The 23,200-nt window shown below is 49.2% G+C and overlaps 1 protein-coding gene across 1 annotated transcript in view; it reads right to left on the minus strand.

Moving 5' to 3' along the window:
• Positions 1-2,685: 2,685 nt before the first annotated feature.
• NXN (nucleoredoxin) overlaps positions 2,686-23,200 on the minus strand; it is a 180,486-nt gene continuing 159,971 nt past the window's right edge. Inside the window, exons 7-9 of the mRNA XM_004376267.3 lie at positions 9,164-9,343; positions 7,267-7,391; positions 2,686-3,159 (exon numbers count right to left, since the gene is read on the minus strand). Of these exons, the coding sequence (XP_004376324.1) occupies positions 2,977-3,159; positions 7,267-7,391; positions 9,164-9,343 (488 nt within the window). The 3' untranslated portion in view covers positions 2,686-2,976. The remainder of the gene's footprint in view (positions 3,160-7,266; positions 7,392-9,163; positions 9,344-23,200) is intronic.

The following is a 23,200-nucleotide window of genomic DNA, read 5'->3' on the forward strand; positions in this document are numbered from 1 at the left end:
TCCACTGTACACACCAATCCCAAACACACAGCCTTTTTCTTAAACAGATCTTTATTGTTGGGGACAGTTAAGAAAATCTTATCTGTTGTGAAAATAGGGAGAATCAGATCTGGAAGTCATTGTGGTGAACAGAATCTGGGGACTCCATGGTGGCATTTTTTACAGCCACCTTCCCACCTCCACCTGAAGCACATGGTTTCCCTTGCTGCTGGCGGAAGTCCCTGAATATGTCACAGCTGGTGTTTTAACCTGCTTCCAATTAGCGACAAGAATTTTAAGGTATTTTGGAGCTGCTTAGTGGGAATTACTCATGCCACCCACTTCGTTTGCATCAATAACCTCTCTCTCAATATTGAGAAAGGGATTTTTTTTACTGGCATTGGTGAAGTGATCCTTGCGTGTGTTTTTCCCCAAAGTAGCCACCATATAAAGCTAAAGCACCTTTTAAGTAAAAGTTCCCAACTGATTTTTAACTAACCTATGCATCCACTCTAAAAGAGGACTTCTGGTGTCCAGGATCCATCAGCTGACATTATTGGCAGGTAGTTCAGAGTCAGCCCTGGACAGGCCACCAAAGTATCAGAGATGACCTTGACTTAGAGATGGCAATGACTGAGAGAAACTCCTCACTGGACTTTGTTCCTTCTGCCCCAAGAAGATAAGCAGCTGCAAAGGCACACTAGCAGCCCTGGTGGCGCAGTGGTTAAGAGCTCAGCTGCTAACCAAATGTTGGCAGTTCGAATCCACCAGCCGCTCCCTGGAAACCCTATGGGGCAGTTCTGCCTTGTCCTGTTAGATCGCTATGAGTCAGAATCAAATCGACAGCAACGAGTTTAATTTTGGTTTTAAGTGACACTACCTGTACTACTCCGAGGTAATCTGGATACAGAGTATTGACAGAAATCCAGCCCATCTTCCAACAGAGGTCGACCTCACCTTGTGTCCTCACCCATGTCCAAGGGGAGACACTGGCAGGGTTCCCAGAGAAGTCCTTCACCCTAGGACAGAGCTAGATTTAAGGGTTTCAAACCACTGCCCATTCTTCACAAGAACTATGTGTGATTCCATTTGTTTCCCCAACCAGCCTTCAGCGCACTTGGCTCCCCTGCAGGGAGGAATGAGCATGAGTGCCTGCAATGATGCTTATGCTATGAGTACTTGGCCTCCATCAAGGGCCAAGTCAAACCAGGAGAGTGGTGGCCAGAGCTCCAGGAAGGATCTGCCTCTACTGTTCTGATCCAAACAAGCTTCCTGGCTTCTGGACACGAAGAGGATCTGACAGATGACCATGTTAGGTCTGGGGGTTCTTGAAAATCCTGGCACACAGCTACTAGGTATCCAATGAGAGTCAAGAGGATCTCTATGTCCCACCTCCAACTCCCCAGTCCTAATAGAGCACAGCATCACGGCAGAAACGTAGCTAACAAATGGTGTTTGTGATTAAGGATGGGAAAGGCTACTTGGTTGGTAACGTCCAGAGATGCCCGTTTTATTTCTTACTAGGTGACTGTAGTGACACCCAGGCTGGTGATACTCAATAACAGTCTAATAACCAACTAACTTTGTACCTCTGAACTACAAATAAACAATCCAATTGGGCAAGGAACAACAGTGTCAACAGTCTATTGGCGGGGGGTGTGCTGAGATTTCAAATAAGTGGTCTTGGTTGGCAAGTGCTGTCAGTGGAGCCAAGGGTAAGGCTGGAATGGTTTAAAGAGTCGGACACCTGGCTGAGGTGAGCTAAGCCCCGGCAAATTCCCAGGCCAAGGCCCTCCATCCAAAACTCTAAGAACTTAGTTGTTCTTGTTGTATTCCTTTTTGTGGCCAGTTTTTAGCTCAAATAAGGGGCCAAGCTACCCTGGGCCTAGCACAGGGGGACCCACAGTCTACCATTAGTTGACATACCCTCTGCCCTCACTCCCGCCCTAGGGCACAGCTCCTTCTGCAGGTTCTCAGGAAAAAGCTAGGCTTCTGGTAATTTCTTGCCTCTCTTTAGTTCTGCTTTGAAAAGAAAAGGGAATGACAGGGGTGACCACAGGTGGGCCCAGGCACTGCCAAAGAGCTCAGGGACCCCCAGGCACAGAGCTGTGCTCAGAGGTCTGTGCTGGCTAGCTGTGCTCCTCTAAGAACTCTGGACTGAGTTTCTTGGGAAGATGTCCAAGGCGAAGAATTCATTAACAAAATTCCATGATAGTAGGGGTGTTCATACGAGAAGGCAGAAACTTGGGGAAGGTCAAGATCAAGGGTAGGAGGAGATAAAAGGAAGGAACGAGAAGCTCTCATCACATGGTAGGAGCTCAATAAAAGTAAGCAATTACTATATGAATCATTATCTTAGCTACCCTCTTCTCACCAGAAAAACACACACACACACAAGCTTCCTTTAAGATCTGGAGATCCCCTGCCCAGGAACCCACTGACAAGCTGCTGTTTTCCTCAGAACAAGATAAGACTAAAGTCACTTAGAAGATGATGTTTCACCAACAGCTCTAAGCTGAGGCCCAATGAGGATGTGGCCCTTTCTCTGCTCTACCTGCACAGACAGGTATCAGTGAGCAGTTCCCTTCTAGGGGTCTTGGGCTTTGTGTGGGTGTGCTGACACAAAAGTCGGAATGAACCAGGAACCGAGCCCTGTCCCTTGATGCTTTCTCTGGAGAACAAAGACCCTGGCAAACATTTCGTCACGAGCTAGTGACCCTTATACAGAGCGATGCAGTCCCAGTTCTGGCTGGGTTATGCCATCCTCATGAGGCCCAAGAAGAGTCTTCGAACATGGCGGTTCTTCGGCTGTTGAAATGGAGCGCACCCCAGGGCGCTAGCTGAGGAGTTAACGCAGAAAACAAGGCACCACAGAGAGGCTGGATACTTGGGTTGTGCGACTCAGGACACACTGGAAAAGTCCAAGGGCGGAGAGAAGGAAGGGAAGGAGGATGAGAAGACTGAGTTTTAAATAATGTCTCATGAGGCTGGAGCCCACTAGATGGGCTCTGGTTTGAGCTTTTCTGCTAGGAAGTCATTCACAAAGGCCTCCACGATGGCGGGGGTAATCTCTTCCACATCCATCACGTACTTGGCTCGGGCCGACATGTCCAGAATGGTGAGCAAAGGGGCCGCCTCGGGCAGGTTGGTGTAATCTCGCAGGGAGTCAGTCATGTCGTCCTGGAAGTCACCAGAAGGGAGAGAAAAACCCGTAAGTTTTAAAGAAAGGGGATACAGAAGCTCCCTGGGCCCAGGTTCCCAGATGGCATGAGAATGGAATCCCTCCATCACCTTAGGAGCAGGCTCTCGTCAAAGATGGGCCCTTAAAACGGGGAGCATGGTTCTGCCCTTCTAGGAGTGGTGGGGGCTGGCTGCTAAACTTCTCTCTCTGCATTACCCCAATCCACCTTTCTTTATTAGCATGAAAACAAATTTGACCATGTATTTTGCAAGACTTGCTTTTTAAAAATTGATGTCCTCTGATGGCTTATCTTTGCAATTAACTCTCAATTATTTGCAGCCCCACTGTAGCTTATGTGTGGCCAATCTGGACCTCAACTCCGGACTGTTGTTAAGCGGAAACAGCTCACTGCCCCCTTTGGTTTCAGGGAGGGTGGGAGCCGCACACCCAGCCAGCTCAAAAGCCGGCTGTACTCATCTGAGAAGGAAGCCGACACTTCGTCATACATGCCCAGTGGCTGTCCAGGTGAATTTCTTTCATATCAGATATCACCTTGCTCAAATGTAAAGGCAAACATGGAAATCCAAAGACAAGGGAAAGGATTTGTAAGCAGCAACCATTCAAGATTACCTTTTACACTGCTGACCCCCAGTAGGTAGATTATGGAAAATGGACTTTACACCCCCCATCCTGAGGTCGTCTGACTATAAAATGTACAATATTCTAAACGAATGAAAAAACCTGAGTCACCCTACACAGAAAGGGCTTGGGGTCTTCCTGGCCCTAAATGGTGCTGGGCAGGAGACATGAAATTTACAGCTAACTGGCTTCTTGAACAAAAACATTCCTTTCTCTGTAGAACAAAATTCTAACTCACAAAAAAAAGACCAGATTTACTGGCCTAAAGGAGACTGGAGAAACCTCGAGAGTATGGCCCCCAGACAGCCTTTTAGCTCAGTGGTGAAGTCATCTCCGAGGTTCACTGTTCAGCCTGGGAGTGGACAGCCCCATAAAACCAAATGGGACTAATGAGGTACAGCAGTCCAGGGACAAGGGCCAGAAGGCAGAAGGGGACAAGGAAGCTGGTGATAGGGAACCCAAGGTTGAGTAAGGATAGTGTTGATGTGTTGTGAGATTGTTAACCATTGTCATAGGGCAACATGTGTACTGTTAAATGAGAAACTATTTTGTTCTGTAAGCCTTCATCTAAAGTGAGAATAGCAGCACAACTGGAAGAGCGTAGTCGATGTCACTGAACTGTGCGTGTAGAAATTTTTGAAATGGTGTATCTTTGGCTATGTGTATTTTCACCAAAAAAAAAAAAAAAGAGGTTGAGAAGTTAGAGAGTTATAATGTTGTGGGGTTGTTAACCAATGTCATAAAACAATATGTGTACTGCTATTTCATGAGAAACTATTTGTTCTGTAAGCCTTCACCTGAAGGACAATTAAAAAAAACAAAACAAAAACATTCCTTTCTCAGAGGACAGATCTTTACAAAGATTCTTGGTGATGGTCTTTTTGTTTTTTTCTTTCCAGAAACAGCATGTACTTCCTAGCAATGCTGGGTGTCTTAGTTATCTAGTGTTGCTATAACAGAAATACCACAAGTGGATGGCTTTAACAAACGGAAATCTATTTTCTCACAGTTTAAGAGGCTAGAAGTGCGAATTCAGAGTGCTGGCTCTAGGGGAAGGCTTTCTCTCTCTGTCGGCTCTGGAGGAAGGTCCTTGTCTCTTCAGCTTCTGCTTCCTGGTTCCTTGGAGATCTCCATGTGTCTTGGCATCTATCTTACCCCATCGCTCTTTTGCTGGCTTGTTTAATCTCTTTTATATCTCAAAAGAGATTGACTCAAAACACACCTCACACTAATCCTGCCTCATTCACATAACAAAGGCAACCCACTCCCAAATGGTATTATAACTACAGGCGCAGAAGCCAGGATTTACGTCGCAGATTTTTGGGGGACACAATTCAATCCATAAAACTGGGTGATTGATCATCTCTGACACTGTTCACCCAATTCAGGCCCTCCACTTGGGTTAATAAAAAATGTTCATGATAAACAGAGGGGAGACACCTGGACAAATATCTATCTCTAATTCCCACTGGAAGGCCTAGACCAAGCCAAGTACTATGCTGCCTCCCCTGACCCTTGCCTTCTCAGCAAGCCATGGGGAGATGGAGTTTTAATGTCCATTAAGGCTTCAGAAGGGATGATTCTTCTACCTACCAGAGAGAACAGGATCAAGACAGAAACAAGGGTCACCCTCAGTCCTGGGTAGAATGTGAGGGGACCAGGACCAGGGTCCTGGGCTCCAGGAGGCTCAGTCAATGCCTGTTGTTTCAGGTGCCTGTGCCTGAGCACAAGGACAGCCAGGTGGGGGACTGGAGCAGTGGAAGACTCAGACTCCTGCCTCCAGCTCCCTAAACAACTTCCTGTACCAGGGGTCCTCCCTCCTTTCCCAGCCCTTCCTCTTTCGGCCAGGCCTGAGTGGGTCCATCTGCTGGAACACAAGGTCAGGGGAGTAAGCGCATGGCTTCTAGGGTCTCACTGACCTCACATTCAGTCCCCTCTCTGCCACCTACTTTCTGTGTGACTTCAGAAAGTCACTGCTCCAAGTCTAGGTCTCCACCCCTGCACGATGGATTTAATGATGGTTCCTAACACATGGGGCTAATGTGAGGAAGGAACGAGCCTGCCAGCAGTCCCAGGCCAGCCTGGGTCCAGAACCTAGTCTCCACCTCCCAGCTGAACAGCCTTGGATAAGTCCCTGACCCTCTCTGAGCCCTGCTGTCCTGTGAAACAGGATAATCGTCACGTTTCCGGCCCAGAGACAGGAGGAACAGATGACATAATGCAGGTGAAGCACTTGGCATGGTGCCTGGTCTGGAGCAAACCCGCCAATGCTCCTTTTCAGCCACGTTTCTAAAGCAGTCGCCGAATCGCTCCAGCCCCCTCTCCCCAGGCCCAGCCTTTTCTGTTCTGCACCCATCTCTTCTCTCAGAGCCATTCTGAAGGGGCTACGGTTGAATGCATTCAGAGCAGCCTCTATGTGCGCTTTGTGTAGCACAGGCTGGTGTGGCCCCCTGGCAGGGCCTTGTGAACCTGCTTTGTTCCCCTTCACCCTGAGGTTGCGCAGGGTGACTTCGGCTGCCTGTGAGGGGCCCAGCAGGGCTTAGCAGGGCAGCTATTGAGGAGGTGATGAATAGGTGATTCACAGTGTTTGGCTGTTGCTGCCTCGTCCCCTCCACACCTCTCCTGGGAGCCAAACACAGCATGAAATGAGCAGGGGGCTCTGACCAACTGGGGGTGCGGGCTGGTGGACCGAAGGCACATTGCCTTCAAAAAGCATGCTCATCGATAACCGGTTTATGGAGGGGTGTGGGGAGGGGGCGGTAGAGCATGCATGGAGGAGCTCTGCCGCGGGGGTGGGGGTGTTGCGGGGTAGAGCGTCTGCGCAGACCGCGGCCATTTTGCGGAGATCCCCAGTGTCTGCAGGGCGGAGGCGGCGCCTAAACGTGCGGGAGGTGGCTCTGCGAAGGGGCCCGGTGTTCTCACCCTGTGAGAAGTCCCCTGCTTGTCCAGCACGGCTGGAGGCCTCAAGGGACAGGCCTTGGGTAAAAATGATAGGGAACGTCAGTAGTTCCCCACCTCACACACTGCCTGGGTGAGTGCGGGCCAAGCTATGTCCCCCAGCCAGGATCCCTGTGATGGGAAAAGCCACTCAGCAGGGCATTGTGAAGGAACTAACCAAGGGGACACCTTATAAAGCTTCAAGGGCCTCGTTCTGACTAAGCACCGAGAGAATAAGTGCTGACCACACACGTGGCGGCCACTCTTCCCAGCAGCTATCGAGACCAGCTCGCATGGGAAACTTGGGAAGAGCTGTGCCTGGGGTGGGCATCCTGCTGCGTGAGAAAGACGGTCGGAGAACGCGGCAGGGTAGGAACACTTTCCATGACTAATGGCCCACCTTTCGTGGCTCATTCGTCAGTGGCTCTCCCAGAAGCAGGTCAGCTTGGACCCCGGGGCCCCTTCAAGCATCCCAGAGGGCAACGTCAGTCCGGTCCTAACAGTCTGCCAAGCCCTCCCTCAGCACGCACCTCCCCGGCCACAAAGAATAGAAGTGGTGCTTCCTCCTCTTTGGCTTTGTACTTGGCGATGATTTTCTCAGCGATTGGCTGAATCAGCTGCTTGGCTGCCTCAGACTCCCCGTCGTCTTCGGAATCTGTGATGGAAGAGAGAGATGTGAAGAACCATTGACTGGTCAAACAGATGGAGTGACTCCCACTGGGAGAGCCTGGGTCCAGGCCCTGCGCTGCAGAAACGCTGATCCGAGCAGCCCCTGAACAGAAATGAGCTTCCCCTGCAGCACAGGTCTCTCCTGGGTGCGTGTGTGCACATGTGCATACACATAATATATGCATGCGCTGGCAGCAGAGCATCTCACACAGCACCGTCCTGCACCATGCTCACCGAGAACGACACGCCTCACTGAGTAGCCCTAATGGCCTTTTTCACAAACCCACCCTGGAGCTGAGTGTCTCCTAAGTCAGGACCTGAAATCCTGGTAGTTTTTCTCTCAATCACAGAATGAGAGGCCATGACCTTGGATCACTGACTTCCTAATGAAAATGGCAGAAGAACTGGGGGTAAAGGGTCAGGACTGGGGTCCAGTCAGCAGCTTTGATGGCAGTGGGGAGGAAGGCACCAAGGCCAATTTACAGCTGGCAGCTAGACTCACTTGGCAGAGGGTAGGCTGATTTTTATGGGAGAACCCCCTGACCAGGCTCCCCAAGCCCTTTCCAGGCACCTCTTGCCTCTAGTGGAAAGGCAGCGTGGTCTCGGAGCATCTTCCTGCTGAAGGAGTGGAGAGGGAAAAGCAGGTTCAGGTAGAAGAATCTCACCCAAAAATGCCAGAGGCCCAGAGTGTGCAGACTCGGCAGGGCACCTGGTGGCTCCACATCTAATTAGCTCTGTGATGCTGGGCAACTCGCTTCACCTCTCTGGGCCTGTTTCCACATCTGCAAGTGGCCAGTGAGTTCTAACTATCCCTGGTTTCAGAACTATTTCCCAGGATGGGGGGTGTGAACCCTACAGGAGGCAGGCAGCCCCATGGTGAAGGATTCTCCAAGGCTACCTCTCCCCAAGGGCCTTCATCCCCTAAGCACAAAACTAGCCTGCAGGTGAGTTTGTTGAAGAGCTCCCTTGGGTCAGAATATTGGTTCCCCTCTGGAAGAGCCCCCAAAGTAGGCTTCCAAAGAATGAGGGAAGATGTTGCTCATACTCCCCAGCCCCCCTCAGTGGAGAAGATATGTCAGCATCTCAGCTATGATCCTCGTATCCCAAATGATTTTGAGCTGGAGCACAGCGGCAAGTCCCAAGGCAGAGCGTGAGGTGGCCCTAGACCACTAGCTGCTCGGTTTCCAAAACGAACCAGGGTCATCCCATGGGGCTGCAAGGAGCCTGGAATGGATGTTCCTGTGTCCTCGTGCCCAGGCTGAGCATCACTCACCGAGCATGGGAGCAGGGGGCTGGGCAGAGGTGGGGAGGGGCAGTTGGCCACTGGATGGATGAGCCAGGGATGCAGCCAGGGCCGGGCAGCTGAAGCAGTTCACCAGAGCCCAGATGATCCAGAGGCAGCCTGGGGTAAGCCGTGGTCCAGGGGGACCCAGCTACCTGCAGCTGCAGTGCATGCAGCCCACCTCCCTCCAACAATAGCCTGGAGTCAGGGGGGCTGAGGGCATCCTCAGGACTGACCTATTCTTCCCAGCTGGCAGCCAGGAGCAGCCCGGAAGGAAAGCACAGCAGCAGTTCCCCAGAATACCTCCTACAGGGCAGGGTCATGAATAAATCATTGGGGTCAAAAGCAAGGCTTCTGGGGAGAGACAAAGGCCTGGGCTCTGCATTGTTAGTGACAGAAAGCAGCTGTACAGACTGATACTTCCCATGTGAGGTCCATCTGTCCTGTCCCCCCACTGGGGCCCGTGAGTGTCATACCTACGAAAAGGACGAGGCAGGGGCCCTCGTTGAGCTGCACGGCATTGGAGTCGGAGAGCTCTAGCACTGGCTTGGGGTGCCATGGGAACTCCCTGCAGTCCTCGTCATTCAGCACCTCCACCCGCCCCTGCCGTGTGATCACCTCCCCCTGCGGGTCCAGCACGATCAGCGTGGGGATGCCTGCAAGAGAGGGGTGTGCTTGGCATCAGCCTGTGAACAAGGCAGTCCACCCAGGACTTGCAGGACGGGGCTAGGACATGATGCAGGGTCACGACTAAGAGCTCAGGCCTGGAGTCAGAAAGCCCTGGCTTAGAAAGCCCTGAGCAATTCACATCACCTCTCTGGGCCTCAGTATCCTCAGCTGCAAAATGGTTAATGTATTATAGTTCCTACCTTACTCTGCCAAGTAAAGACCAACTGAGATGATGCATTTAAAGAACTTAGCACAGGGTCCTGATACACAGAAGCAGTCCATAACGGGAGGCTATTCAACAGCAGCTGATTTTTTTTTTTTTTTAACTGTTATCGCAAGGAGCCTTGGTGGCACAATGGTTAAGCACTTGGCTGTTAACCAAAAGGTCATCAGTTCGAATCCATACAGTGGCTCCGCAGGAGAAAGACCTGGCGATCTGCTCTTGTAAAGATTACAGGCTAGGAAACCCTATGGAGCAGTTCTACTCTGTCATATGTGGTCGCTGTGAGTCGAAAATCAACTCAATGGCACCTAACAACACTGTTACTACAAGGCATCCTGAAAGAGACCCCGAGGAAACAGGAGCGCTCTGCCATCTATGTTGTTGTGAGGCCCCAACTCATGGTGATACCATGTGCAGTGGAACGAAACGCTGCCTAGTCTAGCCCCATCCCATGATTAGTTGTGGACTGGACCATTGTGATCCACGGGGTTTTCACTGGCTGATTTTCAGAAGTAGATGGCCAGGCTTTTCTTCCTAGTCCACCTTAGTCTGGAAACTCTGCTGAAACCTGTTGAGCATCATAACAACACATAAGCCCTCACGGTAGCTGGGTGGTGGCAATCTAGCTATAAAAAACAAACAAACAAACCCAATGCTGTTGAGTCAATTCTGACTCACAGCAACCCTATAGGGCAGAGCAGAACTGCCCCATAGGGTTTCCAAGGAGCTGCCAGGGGACTCAAACTGCCGACTTTTGGGTTAGCAGCCGAGCTCTTAACTACTGCATGGCCAGGGGTCCAGTCTATCTGTAGTCGGCCTAAAACCTAACCAGGTGGTTTAAAAGTATGCAGGAAAACTCACAAGCATATACTTGCTATTAGACACACAAACCAGCACCAACTGACAGACATGATCGGAGTCCTCACACAAGCTCAGAGGACTGACCACAAGGAGCACTCTGGGGCCCTGTGAGGGACGAGCTTGGGGCTGGGGCTGCAGCAGGAGAAAAGGACTGCAGGCTGCCACTGAGTGGGCACGGCCTTTCTGCAGCCCCCACCCCTGTTGCTAGGGAGATTCCAATACCTCCTCTGAGGGGGGCAGTGCCCCCTCCTCACAGTCTCCGGAGGAAGCAGACCTCAACACTGCCCACCAACATGTTACAGAGTCGTGGGCTGGGGTAAGAAATATGACACAGAGCACTCTCGCCAACCACACACACCCCAAACAAAAGCCTCAAATGAAAAATCAAGGAAAACCCCAGCCCAGATTACAGTTTCCTTTGGGTTTTCTACCCCCTGCCCTTCTCCTCCTCCAGCCAGGGTTACCCCCCACCAACCCCAGCCACGCTCAACCACGGAGTTAGCCTCGGGCCCGCCTTTGGGGACACTTGGCTCAGAGCAGCCAGTCCCCTCCCCCTCGCACTCTCAGACGTTATTTCTCCCAGAGCTGCTGAGCGCCTGAATTTTATATGGGCCAATGAAAGCCCGAGTCATTTAATATTTATAGATTCCAAATCATCCCGTCGGTAATTTGCTCCACTGACATTTTATTTCTCTGTGGGGGGGACGCCGCAGTACTAGAAATACGGCTCTGGTGTCTGGTAACCTGCTGTGGCAGCCGGCACAGCGAGCATGGCTGTTGAGGGCCCGTCTTCAAAAGGAATAAACGAGTCCATTATGTTCACACCTATTAGGAGAGGTGGCCTGACGTGTGAGGGGACTGGTCCAGAGAGATGTGGGTTCCTGAGGACTGCGTCCCCACCCCATCACACACACTCTCTCTCTCTCACACACACACACACACAGAGCACAGCTGGGCTTGGGGGGTGTGGGGAGTGAGCATGCACTCAGTGCGGAACAGGGACCCGTGAGAAGTTATGTATGCACCTGGAGGAAAGAGACTCTGGATGTTTCGAGCCTTATCCTAACAGCCACACTTTATCTGGGGCCCACGTCAAGCGGGTCCCCATCCCTGTGGCTAGGAACCTGGGCTTCAGTCCCAGCCTGAAGGGGGGCCCATCTCAGGACCAGCCAGCTGGGGATGAGCCCCTCTGCATGGCGACGCCCCATCTAAGAAAAGCTTTGGCAGAGTTCTTTAATCAGAGAGTCGGTGTTTCTGAAATTGGGTGATTATAGCTGTTACGTTACACCAGAGCACGCCTACTGCTATGATTGGACATGACAGCAGGCCTGTCTGGAGCCAGGACCTTGGATGCTGAGTTGGTCCATTAGGGACAAGCAGGCATAGAGAGTACAGAGAAGGAAAAGGAAGATCTGAAGGTAAAGAATCCCAATTCCTGGTTCGGTGCCTCAGTTTCTCCAAGAGACTACTCTAAGCGGCCTTCTTTGGTACCACGCTTATAGGCTCTCTCAGGTCCATACCTGTGAGGAATCCGCAGTTCAATGCTGAAGTTGTCAGCCGTGTCCACCAAGAACAGCTGCTCTCTGCCTCAAGTCTTCCCCATGGCCACTCAAAAGCAAGGTCCCCTCTTTATTTGGTACGCTGAGCACCAAAACCCAGTGTCTAAGAGCCCAAGACAACAGGGTATACAGGGGCATAGGCCATGTTGGGCACGTGACTGTGGTGCATAAAAGGAAAGCCACGAGGTAAAATAACCACATCAGACTCCTACCCAGTGACATTTTGAGTGCACGGATATAGGGGAGGTGGGGGAAGAGTCCATGTCCACTGTGTCAAGGCCCCTCCCCATCACCTCATTACTGGCCCTAGAGCCCTAAGTGTGTGCTCCCCTCCAGTGATGAACCAGGGGGCCAGAAGAGGAAAATTCGCATCCACTGTGGTGGAGGTGCTCGGTGCCAGCACGGCACAGATGCCATCCCATATAATCCTCATAACAAATGGCTGTGGGAAGAACGATTCTCCTCATTTTACAGATGAGCTCACTGAGGCTCAGAGGTGGAAGGAGCCCTCGGCCTGCCTGCTGTCAAAGCTGCTGCTCTTTCTACCAGCCACTGGCTTTGTTGGGAGCTCTCTCAACCAGGGCAAGGGAAGGCCCACCTATCAGCAGCTTCCTGCATGGCTCAGCTCCCTCTTCTCTCTTTCCCCTAAAGCTGTGGAGGCAGAAGGCCGAGACTACAATCACCCCTTCCCTCCTCCCCACTCCCCACCATGCATTCCCTTCTCTCCACCACCTTGAAGAAGGTTTTCCAAAGCAGAGACTTCTAACAGGAAAAGAAGGCAAAGCCGCTAATGGGAAATTGAAAGAGAATGGAAAATGTCTAATAGATGCCTTTATACAAAGTAACTTCCACACCAGCAAGGAGCTTCTCTGGAGGGAATGAAAAAGGAGCAGCTCATCTCTGCTTGGCTTGAATCTGTCGCTGGTTTTCTGAGCTTGGATGACTGGGGGGAAATACAGTTAGAATTCTAAGGAAGACCCAGGCAAGTCACTTAACTTCTCTGAGCCTCAGTTCCCAAACAGCTGAAAAACCGGGATAATAACGCTTTCCTATCTTCTATGGTTTTTGTGAGGAATAAACAAGATAATAAATGTAAAGTGCTTCTTAGCAGAGTGCCTGGTATTTAGTAACCAAATCTAAAACTAAACCCGTTGCCATAGAGTCGATTCTATCTCATGGTGATCCAAAGTGTTTCAGAGTAGAACTGTGCTCCATGGGGTTTTCAATGGCTGTAATCTAACAGAAAGGAGCCTGGGTGGTGCAAGCAGTTCAAAATTGGCTACTAACCTAAAGGTTGGTGGTTCAAACCCATCCAGCGGCTCCATGGAAAAAAGGCCTGGTGAACTGCTTCCATAAAGATTACACACAAGAAAACCCTAGGAAGAGTTCTACTCTGTAACATATGGGATTGCTATGAGTTGAAACTGACTCAGTGGCAATGAGTTTGGCTTGTTTTTTTAATCCTATGGAACCAGATTGCCAGGCCTTTATTCTGCAGCTCCATTAGGTAGATTCAAACCACCAACGTTTTGGTGACCATTTGTGCCACCCAGAGACCTTAGCTTAGCATATAATTAAGTGCTCCATTAATATTAGCTGTTATTGTAAATATGTTCATTATTATTTTTATCATCACCAAGTCGATCGTTTGGCTCATTAGAAGGCAGCAGTACCAATGGCTAATGCCTTGCTCTGGTGAGACAAACAGAAACCCCCACATTGGATGGAAGAAGCTAGCTAAAGAAACAGAACACAAAGACAATGTCAATGTCAAAGGGAGGGTTCCATGGACTTGCAGCAACAGTGTACCATCTGCAGTGTGGGGTTGGCACTCCTTTACTGTACCACCTCAGCCTTAACTGCTGGGCTTCAAACACATACTCTTTGTTCCTAGAGAGGACTTCAACTCCAAATCCTGTCTTGTCCCCTGCCCTGGGGAGCTGGGTGAGGCACAAGCAGTGCCCAAGAATCTCTTTCACCATTTCTCTCAAAACCTGGAGAAGAAGAAACAGGCTCCAAACAGCTCCAAACTGTTTCCTCCTGGAAGAAGCCTACTTATGAGTATTTAAACCATCTCAACGCCATGCAGACTGAGGCCATCCCACAGTTTAGTTTGGTTGCTTTTCTATGGCCAAGGAAGCAGAGAGTTTTGAAGGATGTGGAGGGCCTGAGGCAGAGAGGTGCAAGCCTTCCAGGACCCTGGGGAGAGGGAAGGAGGCGCTGGCCAGAGTTGTAACCCAGATAGTTCTTTCTGGATCTAGGCTGCAGCATGACCTGAGGGTGCTGGGAATAATTACCCAAGAGAGCTGAGAGTTGGGAGGAGACATGGGAGGAAAGGCAGCTCTTAGGACAGAAAGAGTAGCAGGAAAGAATATTATGTGATCATGAAAATGGCCACTATGAAGAGTGTATCAACACGGAAAATGTTTGCAATATGTTGTTAAGAAGCAAACATGAATACATAGTGCTATGTATACAATACAGGGTCGCTATGAGTTGGAAATTGACTCGACGGCAACGGGTTTGGTTTTTTTTTTTTCTTCTGGTGGCAAAGTGGTTAAGCGCTTGACTGCTAACCAAAAGGTCAGCGGTTCAAACCCACCAGCTGCTCCATGGGAGAAAGATGTGGCAGTCTGTTTCTGTGGAAATTACAACTTTGGAAATCCTATGGGGCAGTTCTACTCTGTCCTATAGTGTTGCTGTGAGTCGGAATCAGCTTGACGGCAATGGGTTTTTGGGTATATATACAATGACTGTGTAACCCTGGTGGTGCAGTGGTTGAACACTCAGCTGCTAACTGAAAGGTTGGCAGTTCAAACCCAGCAGTTGCTCTGCAGGAGAAAGATGTGGCAGTCCACTTCGGTAAAGATGTACAGCCTTGGAAACCGTGTGGGGCAGTTCTACTGTGCCCTATGGGGTCACTACGAGTTGGGGTTGACTGGACAGCAATGGGTTTGTTTTTTTCATACAATGATTACAACTACGTGAAAGTATGTCTATGTGTGGGCAGAGACCAAAAGGGACTGAGAAAAGTAAAAACAGTTGTGCTAGTAAGCCAGGAGTGTGGGTGAGACAGATATATGTATATGCTTTCTTAAATGGTGTCATAATACATGTGTGAATGTAAAACAAAGAATCAAGCGAGAACTGAAGGGCAGTAGGAGTGGGGCAGAGATGACAAATAAGAACCACGCCTTGGCCAAATCAGCTGCCAGGTTCTGTTCATGGGATCCCCCTCTTATGCCCCCCAAATTTACCCTTGCTTAGAGAGCTACGGGGGGGAAGAAGGCAGACGGTTTGGGTGGTGAAGTTCAGAGAAACCCAAAGGAACTAAGCAGCGGGCCTGGCCGACATGAACTTGGCCGGAAAGCTGTGCAGACTTCTGCATGTGTCTAGAGATGTGAACAAAGGCAGTTACAGCAACGTTCTTGTAATACGGAAAAACCAAAAACCAACGAAGTGTCCATCCACAGCCGAACAGATGAACTGTGGTCCTGTCATACAACAAAACTCTATTCAGCGCTGAAAACAAAGCAACGAGACATCAATATCAACATGACAAATCGTGAATATATACTGTTAAGTCAAAAAAGCATGTTGCAGAATGCTATCACAGCAGGTCAGCATTTAAGCATGTGTCTAAAAAATACACAGAGCAATACTCTATACTACTTGGGGATTCATGCATATGCAGTAAAAATGTGAAAACAGATTGTGAAGGTACACATTAAATTTAGGGTGGTGTTTCTCCTGCGGGAGAAGGGAAGAAAAAGGCACTTCAGAAGCGTACAAGGAACCTCACCCTCGTCTATAAGGCTCCCATTTGTTTATATTTCAAAAACCGAAGCAAAAATGTCAGCTCTGGGTGGTGGTCACATGCGTGCTTATTACATTATTCTCTATCTTTGGCTGGTTTTCCTATTTTTTACGTTCTCGCAATAAAGCAAACACAACACCAAAGCCACTCAGCAGGTGCTGAGGTGGCCCCCAGCCAGAGGGGAGACCTTCCTCACATTGGTGGGCCCAGCCGCCGGGGCCCTACCAGCCTGTACCGGCCCTTACATACTGAGATCTGTCTATGCCAAAGCATCAGAATTGGCCCCTTACCTTCTACCGACTGAAAAATACCATCTCCAAGTATCTCGTTTTTATATAAAATAGATTGTGCCTCAAATCCATTTTTTGAAATAGGCAAATACATTTTTTTGAAAGAGGGCGAAGGAAGGGAAGGAAGGCAGAGAAAGGAGGGAAACAGAATAGAAGAAAGGAAAAGGGGGAGAGGAGAAGCAAAAGCAGAAGGACAGGGAAAGGAACAAGAGGGAAACAGAAGACACAGACTCTGGAGGAGCAAGGGCCCTCACGCCGACTGCCTCCCAGCCACAAGCATCCAGCTGCCCTCCTCCCGGTGGAGGAGTTCAGCCTGAGCCCATTCTCCATCATCCACCCCAGGCCCTGCACAGCCCTTAGGCTCTGTGCCCTCCCCAGAGGTTGCGGGCGGAGAAAAGAGGGGCTAGGGCCCCTAACCCAAGAGAGAAGGGGCTCTAAGCCTGCCTGCAAAGAACACCGTGTTCTGTGACAGCCGAGGATTAGACAGACAATTGCTAATGCGATTTGCCTTTGGCCAAGTATGTCTAAACAGTTTTCTTAGAAAGGTGTTTTTAAAAAGCTTATCAGGCTGCAAATTTGTCTGTACGCATAAAGCGCTAGGAGTCAGGAGGCCCTACGACTTGGGGTAACCCAGTCACTCCTATGAAACGAAGGAACTGGGTAAAGTTCAAAGGCCAGACACTGGGCATCGCTAGGTCCTTGGTGACCCTGGCCTCAGTCCCAGTGCCCAGCCCTCCAGCAGCTGCAGGACCCTTGGCCTGGCCAGCCCTGGACAAACTCATCAACAAGGCCTGCAGCAGGTCTTGCCATCCTCAGGATGCAGACCCTTCTACCCCACCCCAACAGACATGCACTCACAGGACGCCTCACACTGCTGGCATTTTGCAAGGTCCCGTCCACTACACCGGTGATACTCGGAATTCAGGGAAGCTCAAGCCAAGATGTTCATAGGATTCCAAGCTCCTTATGCATTACTTGTTTTCATCCAGCCTCTCAGGATAACACCTGGAAGCTCTGCCCTCATGTGCCTCAACAGACAAAGTGATGTCAGATCAAGGCACTCCCTCACTATAAGGCACAGAGACACACCAGGGTGGCAGTGGCTCACTTTAGGCACAGACAGGAAATGCTACCTGGTGCTGCTCTGTGGAAGAACCTTCATCGACAAGCTTCAGGATAAGACAGGAAGTAGAGTGAGAGCCCAGTACATGTGGAGAGAGTGAACAAGGAGTGTGAGCTCCCCAAGAAACAGCCCCATGGGATTTGCTGAAGACCAGTGTCACGGTTTGAATTATGTCCCCCCAAAAATGTGTGTATCAGTTTGGCTAGGCCATGATTCCTGGTACTGTGTGATTTTCACGTATGTTGTAAACCTGCCTCTATGATGTTAATGAGGGAGGATGGGTGGCAGTTGTGTTAGTAAGGCAGGACCTGATCTACAAGACTGGATTGTGTCCTGAGACAATCTCTTGAGATATAAAAGACAGAAGTGAGCAGTGAGACAGGGGACCTCATACCATCAAGAAAGCAGTGCCGGGAGCAGAGCGCGTCCTTCAGACCGGGGTCCCTGCGCAGAGACGCTCCTAGTCCGGGGGAACACTGACGAGAAGGCCGAGAGAGAGAAAGCCTTCCCCTGGAGCTGACGCCCTGAATTTGGACTTTTAGCCTACTTTACTGTGAAGAAATAAATTTCTCTTTGTTAAAACCATCCACTTCTGGTATTTCTGTTATAGCAGCAATAGATGACTAAGACAACCAGACTCTCTTAAACCAAAGGACACCTGTACTGACAGTGTGCGTGTGTGTGTATACACACATACATGTTGTTGTTGGCTGCCATCAAGTCGGCCCCTGGCTTATGGAGATCCCATGCACAATAGGACAAAATGCTGCCTGGTCCTGTGCCATCCCTATGATCGGTTGCGGCTGTACCATGGAGATCCACAGGGTTTTCATCGGCTGATTTTCGGAAGTCCATCACCAGGCCTTGCTCTCTAGTCCATCTTAGTCTGGAAGCTCTGTTGAAAGCTATTCAGCATCATAGCACCATGCACTGACAGATAGGTGGTGGTTGTGTATGGGCGCATTGGCCGGGAATCGAACCCAGGTCTCCTGTATGGCAGGCGAGAATTCTGCCACTGAACCATCACTGCCCCAGATACACACGTACGTATAAATAAGTCAGTTGAATGACGTTGTGAGTTGTAACCACAGACTCTCACAAAGCTCAGAAATATCCAGAATGCAATCAAAAATAATTTTAAGAGTTTTGTGATGCTATCAAGAGTATGAAAGATTCCACGATTCCTTCAAGTTCAAAGGAATTTAGAGCTAGATTAGAGACATTTAAAATCCCTCAGAGCTAAAGAAAAGCAGTCCGGGAAGTAGTCAATGGCTTCTGAGAGTAGAGAGAAGAATTTAGAGATGGCAGTGCTGAAACCAAGGGGCTCTGGCAGTGCGGTGGTTAAGAGCTTGGCTGTTAACAGAAAGGTTGGCAGTTCGAACCCACCAGTGGGAGAAAGATATGGCAGTCTGCTTCATAAAGATTATAGTCTTGGAAACCTATAGGGCAGTTCTACTCTGTCCTAGAGGGTCTCTAGGAGTCGCAATTGACTCGACAACAAAAGGTAGTGCTGAAGCTAGGGACATGGACTGCCAGGGCTTTGAAGGCAAAGAGACCATCTTATTTGGAGGGCAAGGAGACAGCACTGTAAATAGGGCTATAATCGTGTCCTAAATGCTGGACAAATGTAAACTCAACGAGCTGTGAAGCATCCTCCAAAATGCTTGAATTACATAATTATTTCCTTAATAAGAAAGCATATCTCAAACCTCGGAAGATCGGACTGCCTTGGTGGGGCAAGCAGTTAAGCACTAGGCTACTGACTGAAGGGTTAAGAGGTTTGAGTCCACCCAGAGCACCTCAGAAGAAGGGCCTGGTGATCTACTTCCCAAAAAGCAGCCACTGAAAACACTGTGGAGCACAGTTCGACTTTGATACACAAGGTTGCCAGGAGTCAGAACTGACTTGATGGCAGCCAGTGGTAGCAGAAGAAGAAATGTGAGTCAAACCTGTAGTACTAATGCTTTTGTGTGTCAAAAAAATCTGTGCATATTTGGTATTTAAGATCAGTATTTGTAATGGTTTAAGAAAATGTGGCCCACAAGTCTTCAGACAAAGATTAGACTGGACTGTGGGACATAAAATGATGCTCGTGAAGAGTGTGCTTCTTAGCTCAAGCAGATACATGAGACTAAAAGGGCAGCTTCTGTCCGGAGGTGAGATGAGACGGCAGAGAGGGTTAGGAGCTGGTTGAATGGACATGGGAAATCAGGGGTGGAAAGGAGGACTGTAGTGTCACAGTATAGGGAGACAACTAGGGTCATGTAACAATGTATGTATAAATTTTTGTATGAGAAACTAACTTGAACTGTAAACTTTCACTTAAAGTACAACAATTAAATAAATAAATAAAAGAAAATGTGGCCCATTAGAGTAACGGGTCTGCCTTATATAGTTGAGAAACTGACTCAGATTTGTGACTTTTAAGTTGAAATTCTGTAACAGGACTGTCTTTAAGAGAACTTAAGAACCAACATATTTATAAGTTTAATTTACTAGTTAATATACTTACTTAAGGACTTGGGAACGTTCTGTTTGCCCTTCAGATAAATAAAACATTTTAAAAGGTTTAAACCTATAAATTCAGTTTAAAATGTTTAAAGGCATTTAACTAAGTGGGTCCAAACCTTAATCTCAAAGACCTCTAACAAGAAGCTACTAAAATTTCCTAGACGTATAAACAGAATTGCAAGATGCAAAAATCAACATTAGAAGCTTTATTTGTATTTTAGTAAATCAAATATAAATTTTTAAAACTAAAGTAAACCTCCAAATAATCTTTCCAATTGACAACAGCCTCCCAAGGAACTCACCTTTGCCAGCGTTGACGCAGGTGGTTCTGAGTCAGGGCAAGGGGGCCGGAAGTGGGGAGGCCGCCCCTGGCTGACGCACTGGATAGGTGAGAGGCAGGTGAGGGAACCCTGGCAGCCCCAGAGCCCGATTCTGGACTCCTGTGACATGCAGTGTGTAGGCCAGGAGCTGCCCGGCTTTCCTGCACGGGCTTCATAGCCTCTGGATCAAAATCTTCCAATTCAGGAAGCCTGGGGGGACCTTGAGGATCCCCAAGCCAATTCTGTCCCTCTTCAGATAAGGAAACAGAGGCCCAAAGAGGGGAAGTGGCTCGTGTGAGGCCACACAACTCTCAGTGGCAGAGCTGAGGCTGGATGCCCTCTCACTGCTCTTCCTAGTCCTACCTCTTCCCAGGAGCAAGGCCTGGAGGCAGCTAGGAGGGCACCTGCAGGTGAAGGCACAGCCAGGTGGTCAGTACCTGCCCTGGGCACTCCTACCACCCCCTTTGCTTCCCTGGGGCTGTCTTTATCCTCTGCCCAAGGGTCATCTTCACCCCCTAGCACCTGGCTTGGTGCCAGGCATATGGCAGACACCCAGGAATGTTCACTAAAGAAAAGCCCAACCAAACAAGAAAGGAAGAGTGAATCATAAAAGAAAGAAAGAAGGGAATGTACGCCCCATGAGGTCAGGGACCTTTGTCTTTTTAGTTCATGAACAGACAAGTCCCTGGCATACAACAGGCACAAAATGACATTTTGTTGAATAAATACATGAGCAGGAGCCCCTGGCTACTAGAGGCCAGCTACAACTCAGTGCTGGGGCTGGAAGGACAAGAGGTGAAGCCGTACCCATGAGCTTCGTGAGGGTGGGGACAGTATCTTCACTGTCCGCGGGTCCCCCACACCAGCACAAGGCCTATCCACACTATCCATGGTAGGCGCTCCGCTGGTGTTGCTGAGTGATGAACGAGGAAGCCGAGGCAGTGGGAGTGGTGTCTGAGGATCTGATGCTTAGAAGAGAAACAGACGGGATGGGAGCTTGGGAGGTGATGGGTTTTTTTTATGGCTGAGAAAGCTGCTAACTCAAAGGCTGGAGGTTCAAACCCACCAGCAGCTCCATGGGAGAAAGATGTGGCAATCTGCTTCCGTAAAGATTCCAAACCCAAACCCGTTGCCATCGAGTCAATTCCTACTCATAGCAACCCTACAGGACAGAACAGAACTGCCCCATAGGATTTCCAAGGCTATAATCTTTACAGAAGCAGACTGCCACATCCTTCCCCCACAGAGTGGCTGGTGGGTTCAAACTGCTGACTTTTTGGTTAGCAGCCAAGTGCTTTAACCACTGCGCCACCAGGGCTCCTTCCTGTAAAGATTATGGCCTTGGGAATCCCAAGGGGGCATTCTACTGTGTCCTATAGGGTTGCTATAAGTTGGAATTGACTTGAGGGCAAAGGGGTTTAAGAAAGACCTGAGATACCTTGAGGTAGAGAAGAAGGAACTAATAGAGAAAGAGAGACAAAGAGGCAAGAAAACAGAAGGAAAAATGGAAGAGGCAAGAACAAGACTCTAGAAGAATAAAGATGGAAACTTCTGCTAACCAGAAAGAAGAAAGGGGCTGAGGGAGACACACAGACATTCTCAGTTACAGAACCCAATGAAGTAACAGATGTCTCATGGTAGAAAGGAGGTGTTATGGATTGAATTGTGGCCCCCCAAAATGTGTGTCAACTTGGCTAGGCCATGATTCCCAGTATTGTCTGATAGTCTACCATTTTATCATCTGATATGATTTTTCTATGTGTTTTAAATTCTACCTCTATGATATTAATGAGACAGGATTAGAGGCGGTTATGTTAATAAGGCAGGACTCAATCTACAAGATTAGGTTGTATCTTGAGTCAATCTCTTTTGAGACATAAAAGAGAGAGGCGAGCAGATAGACAAGAGGATCTCATACCACCAAGAAAGTAGCGCCAGGAGCAGAGTGTGTCCTTTGGACCCAGGGTCCCTGCACTGAGAAGCTCCTAGAACAGGGGAAGATTGATGACAAGGACCTTCCTCCAGAGCCGACAGAGAAAGCCTTCCCCTGGAGCTGGCACCCTGAATTCGGACTTCTAGCCTACTAGACTGTGTCAGAAAATATTTCTGTCTGTTAAAGCCATCCACTTGTGGTATTTCTATTATAGCAGCACTAGATAACTAAGACAGGAGGGAAATGCAGGGAATTCAGCAGAGTTGGCCAGGTTCCTACTAAAGCAGGGAGTCCACAGAGGAGCAAGGTGGGAAGCCATGGAGGCTGAATGAGGAGTATGGAAAAGGGAAGAGATGGACACTACAGGGGAGGCCAACAGGGAGAGGACCTCAGCCCACTGTCATGGAGTGAGGCCCCAGCCAGCCCCATCACTCCTGCTTCCTGTGCAAGGCACGTTCTCAGCAATCCTGACCCTCTGCCCCCAGAATAGGCTGTGAATGTTCTCTACCTTCTATTTTGGTAGGCAGAGGCAGTGGGATGAAAAAACTCATCTGATCGTGTATTTGTGAGAATAATGCTGCTGACTGGTCAGAACAATATAAAATACTGCACAAAAACTTATCAAGAACAAGTGCCTCTACTACAACCAGACTCCTAATGCCTGTGGTGCGGATGGATTGCTTTTGTGTGGCCTTTCTTGCCACTGTCTTATAACTCCCTGCCCCCAAGTGATTGGGTGGGACTGTGCAAATAAGGTAACTGTGGCCTACCAAGGGGACTGGTCAGTTTTTCCATCCACTAGGCTTAAAATAGGAGTCCTGGTAGCACAGTGCTTAAGAGCTGTGGCTGCTAACCAAAAGGCTGGCAGTTCGAATCCACCAGCTGCCCCTTGAAAACCTGGGGGACAGTTCTACTCTGTCCTATAGGGTTGCTATGAGTTAGAATCGACTCGACGGCAACGGGTTAGGCTTAAAATGAGCCATTCCAGAGGCGGGAAGGAGCGGATCTTACCACCACCAAGGAAGAAGAGCCCTGTCATTGGGTGCGTAAATATTTATTATAGTTTATGTCCTCCTGGTGTACTGACCCTTTAATCATTATATAGTGTCCTCCTTATCCTTTGTGGTGGATTTTACTTTAAAGTCTATTTTGTCAGAGATTAGTATTGCCACTCCTGCTCTTTTTTGAGTGTTGTTTGCTTGATATA

The sequence above is a fragment of the Trichechus manatus genome, unplaced genomic scaffold (assembly GCF_000243295.1).
Source record: "Trichechus manatus latirostris isolate Lorelei unplaced genomic scaffold, TriManLat1.0 scaffold00040, whole genome shotgun sequence".
NCBI lineage: Eukaryota > Metazoa > Chordata > Mammalia > Sirenia > Trichechidae > Trichechus > Trichechus manatus.